This window comes from Triticum aestivum, chromosome 7A (assembly GCF_018294505.1).
Source record: "Triticum aestivum cultivar Chinese Spring chromosome 7A, IWGSC CS RefSeq v2.1, whole genome shotgun sequence".
Classification (NCBI taxonomy): domain Eukaryota; kingdom Viridiplantae; phylum Streptophyta; class Magnoliopsida; order Poales; family Poaceae; genus Triticum; species Triticum aestivum.
The window spans coordinates 152,427,657-152,434,177 of NC_057812.1; the positions used below are offsets into that span (position 1 = coordinate 152,427,657).

A 6,521-nucleotide genomic window follows, 5' to 3' on the forward strand; every position below is an offset into this window, starting at 1 on the left:
CCATGCGTCACCCTCCCATCAATGCAATTTGATTTAGGAAACATATAATAAATTTTAAGGAAACAAATAACAGACTTTAAAGAAAAATCCAATTTTAAGGAAACAAATCAATCGATCCATCCAAATCAAACGATCCATCTCATCAATGCAATTTGCTTTAGGAAACATATAATGGATGTGAAGGAAACAAATAATAGATATCTAAATCAATCGATCCATCCCATCAATGCAATTTGATTTAGGAAACATATAATAAATTTTAAGGAAACAAATAACAGACTTTAAAAAAATCCAATTTTAAGGAAACAAATCAATCGATCCATCCAAATCAAACGATCCATCTCATCAATGCAATTTGCTTTAGGAAACATATAATGGATGTGAAGGAAACAAATAATAGACCATCCAAATCAATCGATCCATCCCATCAACGCTTCCAGGGTTTTTTCGTCCCACCTCACCCGGTTTTTTTTGTACTTCTTTGGTACTTCCTCCCACCTCCCACCCGTTTCATTTCGCTGGTTTTTTTCGTCCCTCCCCTACCCCACCGGTTTAGTTTCGCGTCACCCTCTCACACAACGAAAAAAATCTTAACGGATCATAACTTTCCATGCGTCACCCTCCCATCAATGCAATTTGATTTAGGAAACATATAATAAATTTTAAGGAAACAAATAACAGACTTTAAAGAAAAATCCAATTTTAAGGAAACAAATCAATCGATCCATCCAAATCAAACGATTCATCTCATCAATGCAATTTGCTTTAGGAAACATATAAGGGATGTGAAGGAAACAAATAATAGACTATCTAAATCAATCGATCCATCCCATCAATGCAATTTGATTTAGGAAACATATAATAAATTTTAAGGAAACAAATAACAGACTTTAAAAAAATCCAATTTTAAGGAAACAAATCAATCGATCCATCCAAATCAAACGATCCATCTCATCAATGCAATTTGCTTTAGGAAACATATAATGGATGTGAAGGAAACAAATAATAGACTATCCAAATCAATCGATCCATCCCATCAACGCTTCTAGGTTTTTTTTCGTCCCACCTCACCCGGTTTTTTGATACTTCTTTGGTACTTCCTCCCACCTCCCACCCGTTTCATTTCGCTGGTTCTTTTCGTCCCTCCCCTACCCCACCGGTTTAGTTTCGCGTCACCCTCTCACACAACGAAAAAAATCTTAACGGATCATAACTTTCCATGCGTCACCCTCCCATCAATGCAATTTGATTTAGGAAACATATAATAAATTTTAAGGAAACAAATAACAGACTTTAAAAAAATCCAATTTTAAGGAAACAAATCAATCGATCCATCCAAATCAAACGATCCATCTCATCAATGCAATTTGCTTTAGGAAACATATAATGGATGTGAAGGAAACAAATAATAGACCATCCAAATCAATCGATCCATCCCATCAACGCTTCCAGGTTTTTTTCGTCCCACCTCACCCGGTTTTTTTTTGTACTTCTTTGGTACTTCCTCCCACCTCCCACCCGTTTCATTTCGCTGGTTTTTTTCGTCCCTCCCCTACCCCACCGGTTTAGTTTCGCGTCACCCTCTCACACAACGAAAAAAATCTTAACGGATCATAACTTTCCATGCGTCACCCTCCCATCAATGCAATTTGATTTAGGAAACATATAATAAATTTTAAGGAAACAAATAACAGACTTTAAAGAAAAATCCAATTTTAAGGAAACAAATCAATCGATCCATCCAAATCAAACGATTCATCTCATCAATGCAATTTGCTTTAGGAAACATATAATGGATGTGAAGGAAACAAATAATAGACTATCTAAATCAATCGATCCATCCCATCAATGCAATTTGATTTAGGAAACATATAATAAATTTTAAGGAAACAAATAACAGACTTTAAAAAAAATCCAATTTTAAGGAAACAAATCAATCGATCCATCCAAATCAAACGATCCATCTCATCAATGCAATTTGCTTTAGGAAACATATAATGGATGTGAAGGAAACAAATAATAGACTATCCAAATCAATCGATCCATCCCATCAACGCTTCTAGGTTTTTTTTCGTCCCACCTCACCCGGTTTTTTGATACTTCTTTGGTACTTCCTCCCACCTCCCACCCGTTTCATTTCGCTGGTTCTTTTCGTCCCTCCCCTACCCCACCGGTTTAGTTTCGCGTCACCCTCTCACACAACGAAAAAAATCTTAACGGATCATAACTTTCCATGCGTCATCCTCCCATCAATGCAATTTGATTTAGGAAACATATAATAAATTTTAAGGAAACAAATAACAGACTTTAAAGAAAAATCCAATTTTAAGGAAACAAATCAATCGATCCATCCAAATCAAACGATCCATCTCATCAATGCAATTTGCTTTAGGAAACATATAATGGATGTGAAGGAAACAAATAATAGACTATCTAAATCAATCGATCCATCCCATCAATGCAATTTGATTTAGGAAACATATAATAAATTTTAAGGAAACAAATAACAGACTTTAAAAAAAATCCAATTTTAAGGAAACAAATCAATCGATCCATCCAAATCAAACGATCCATCTCATCAATGCAATTTGCTTTAGGAAACATATAATGGATGTGAAGGAAACAAATAATAGACTATCCAAATCAATCGATCCATCCCATCAATGCAATTTGATTTAGGAAACATATAATAAATTTTAAGAAAATAAATAACAGACTTTAAAGAAAGATCCAATTAACTAATCTCTACTCTTAAAGGCCCCTCGATTGATTTTTGTCCCTCGCTTCCTTTCCCAGCACTTATACAATGGAAGGAATTATAATCCACCTATTTGTTCTCCTATATATCCGTGCAGGCAACACAACATAAACCGGTGAAAAAAACACTCACCTCGCACGTCCCCCTGCCTGCAATCCCGAAACGCCGCCATCGCTCCAGGCTCCAGCCTCCGCCGTCCTACATCTTGCCCCTCTCCAACCTCAGAGACCTCCGCCACCGCCGCCATCTCGGAACCCCAGTTCAGGGCAGGACTCAGAGAGGGTGTGGCTGTGGACGATGCTGCCGCCGTCGCAGAACCCTAGGGCAGGGCGTGGTCGCGTTGCGGGCAGCGCGAGCGGCCGTGCGTCTCCCCCGTCAGGCTGTCCTCGGCAGGAACTCGGGACCTCCTCCTGACAGAGCTAAGGCCCTCCGAGGTCCAAGTCGCTGTGCGGCGTGCATAGTAATCTCCCCGGCCTACTCTGTCTTCACGTCAATGCTCATGTGCTCCGACCCTCCCCGACCCCTCCCAGCAAGCAGCAGAGTCTCTCGGGTTCGAGCTCCACCGGGCCGCCGCGGCGGCGTCCATGTTCGTTGGGCGGAGCACAACGCTAGGTTTGAAATTCACCATGATGCTACTGATGAGGCTCTCCTTCTCCTTTGTTTCGTCTGGGTTTTTTCGTCCCCCCTCCCACCACCCCATCTCGTCTGGGTTTGAAATCAATAAGAGCAGCACAAAGTCTAGGTCCCTGTCTCGGTGGCAGACGGAAGGAGAAGAAGGATTGATATGTATGAGAATATTAATATTGAACTCTTAAAGTTAATGTGGCCCCGTTGCAACGCACGGGCGTTCTTCTAGTAGAGATAATGCCTCAGGATGAGGAGGTCACGATTAGGGTATGGCAAGAAGAACTTTTTTGGAAAGCTTTGATTCTGGTGATAATTACCATATTTGAAATTTCCTTAGTTATAGCCTTACCATACATGGAATGATTTATTACTAAGTTTATACCCTTACCATACGTGGATTAATTGTGATTGATTGTCATAAATACGTTGGGTATTGTCGGCTAGACGAGAAAGAGAAAAACCGGTGGGAGGGGGGTGGTGGGAGGTGGGACGAAGAAAAACCGGTTGAAAAAAAACCGGTTGAAAGTGGGGGGGACTATTCAACCAATTCGTCCATTAAAAGTAGAGATAATTTTAGATTTTATTCGAGTATGGGTAGGGAGAAAAAAAAGGGAAGGTTTTGAGTCACGTGAAATTTTGGTAAGATTTGATCTATATGAGTATGGGTAGGGGGGAGACAGGAAGGTTCTGATTGAGGCGAGATTTTGGTAAAATATGATCTGATTTTGAGTTAATAGTAGAGATTTCTTTCTATTTACACGGTGCTAGCATGATACACCGGCCCGGGCCCGTCTGGTGTGGGTCTACCGATGAGCCAAGTCCAAGAGCAGCAGCAGTGGCATAGCCATTTCAAACAAACACCGGACAGGGCAGCAAGCTGCCACGGCCCCCACCTGCACTGGGCGGCAGGGCACGGGCCCATCGCGTCGCCTCTACTGTCCTCGCAAGCGCAACCGGGGGCGACCGCGACTTCCAACGATCGTTGCGGCTGAAAGCGACCGCACCACCACAAAAATATACTCCACCGAGCCCCTCCCAGTCCCAGCCCAGGGCCGACGCCACCGCTCGCCACCGCCGTCGCTTTCGCCTTTCCCCCGCCCCAGCTCGTGCGCTCCCACCACTCCCCTCCACTCCTCCTCCCCCTTCTCCCCACACAGCCACCGATTTCCACCACAATCCTCCGCCTCCTCCCCATCCGCGGCGTGTCCACCTGCCCGCCCTCCGACCGGCGGAAGCCTCCGGGGGTTTCTTGGTCCCTAGCGCCTTGGACGCTTCCCCCCGGGCCGCACCAGCCCGCCGCTTTTAGGTGCCCTCCCGCCACCGCTTTTGCGCTCCTTTTCGGCCGGGATTGCTGCCGGTTCCTCGCCAAAGATCGCATCTCTGGCCTGTCGGATCAGATGAGATGCGGGGGTGGCGGAGCCTCTAGGAGACATGGCTGAAGCGGTCTCGTCCTCGCCCGGATCCTCCGCGCCGGCGACGGCGGCCGCGTACGGTTACCCGCGCCGCCTCCATGGCGCCTTCGTCGCCAGGGACGAGCTCCCGTACTCATACCCCGCTGCCGCTGCCGCCCCGCCGCCGCCCGCGCCGCTGCCGCAGGCGCAGCAGGGCTCCTCCGGCGGGGGTGGCGGCAAGATTAGCCCCGCGGTGCTCTTCATCATCGTCATCCTCGCGGTGGTGTTCTTCATCTCCGGCCTGCTCCACCTCCTCGTGCGCCTGCTCATGAAGAAGCAGCACCGCCGCCGAGGCGGCTCGGCGGCCGCGGCGGGGCAGGGGCCCGGGGAGGCCGACGCGGCGCTGCAGCGCCAGCTGCAGCAGCTGTTCCACCTCCACGACTCCGGCCTGGACCAGGCCTTCATCGACGCGCTGCCCGTCTTCTCCTACCGGGAGATCGTCGTGGGCGGCGGCGGCGGCGACAAGGAGCCCTTCGACTGCGCCGTCTGCCTGTGCGAATTCGACGCCGAGGACAGGCTCCGGCTGCTGCCGCTCTGCGGGCACGCCTTCCACCTGAACTGCATCGACACATGGCTGCTGTCCAACTCGACGTGCCCGCTCTGCCGCGGGGTGCTCTTCGCCCCAGGGCTGACAGCCGAGAATAACCCGATGTTCGATTTCGATGAGGGCTTGGAGGAAGGGCGGCTGTCGGAGTGCTGCGAGGATGGTTTCGGATTGCCCGCGCAGAAGTCCTCGGAGGGGTTGCAGACGCCGGTGGCCGAGAAAAGAGTGTTCCCGGTGAGGCTCGGCAAGTTCAAGAATGTCGGCACCCAGGGTGCTGTTGAAGGTGGACACGGCGATTCTGCTGTGCTGAGGAGGGAGGAAGGAGAGAGTAGCAGCAGCAGTTTGGATGCAAGGAAATGCTTCTCTATGGGCACCTACCAGTATGTTCTTGGGACTTCTGAGCTTCAGGTGGCTCTCCAGCCGGGCCGAACAAGAAATGGTGCGATGAGAACAAGACCTCCGGGTCTAAGTTGTGTGAATGCCGACATTATGGAGGGAAAGAAAATTTGCGCACGGAACAAAGGGGAGAGCTTCTCCATGTCCAAGATTTGGCAGTGGTCTAATCTGAAGGGCAAGTTACCGGCCGGCTCAGATGATTGTTCAGAAGCGGGGAGCCTTCCATGGATGAAGAGAGGTGGCACCGGGGATAAATTGAACATGTGATGTGACTCTGTAATGTGATACTAGCTAATATTTCTCTTCTTAGTACCACTCCATTAATTTCTTACCTATAATTATTCTAGCCTAATTTTCATATTCAGATTTTAATTGGTATTGGTTAATCTCATGGGGAGATAAGTTTTTCGTAGTCATGCCACCTTACTGTATTGCGCCAATTTGTGATAGCTTAGGGATCATGTGATTTCTGGTGCATGCTGCTTTGCTTGTGTTCTTGTATCGGTTTGAAGCTATCTTCATATTCCTGAAGCTTTACTTACAAGAATGCTCAAAGTAAAGTTAGCATTGACTTCTTAGTACCAATCTTGTCATTCTTTCTATTGCAGTAGATGATAAGATCAATATTACCTGAGTTTTGCTTCAGTACTAATTAGATCATCTGAAACTGTTCATGAACTGTAGAACATTGTATTTTTTTTCTTCCGAACCATGCAGGAGAAAGAACATTGTAATTTTAGAATTT

The 6,521-nt window shown here is 46.6% G+C and overlaps 1 protein-coding gene across 1 annotated transcript; it reads left to right on the forward strand.

The window, feature by feature from the left end:
- The first annotated feature begins 4,375 nt into the window (after positions 1-4,375).
- On the forward strand, positions 4,376-6,317 carry LOC123149852 (RING-H2 finger protein ATL46). The gene has a single exon (XM_044569612.1). It carries the CDS (start codon positions 4,817-4,819, stop codon positions 6,041-6,043), a length of 1,227 nt encoding a protein of 408 aa, XP_044425547.1. The 5' UTR covers positions 4,376-4,816; the 3' UTR covers positions 6,044-6,317.
- The last annotated feature ends 204 nt before the right edge of the window (positions 6,318-6,521 follow it).

Excerpts from the sequence above, each read along its gene's own strand:
- LOC123149852 (XM_044569612.1), top strand. The coding sequence starts at position 4,817 with ATGGCTGAAGCGGTCTCGTCCTCGCCCGGATCCTCCGCGCCGGCGACG.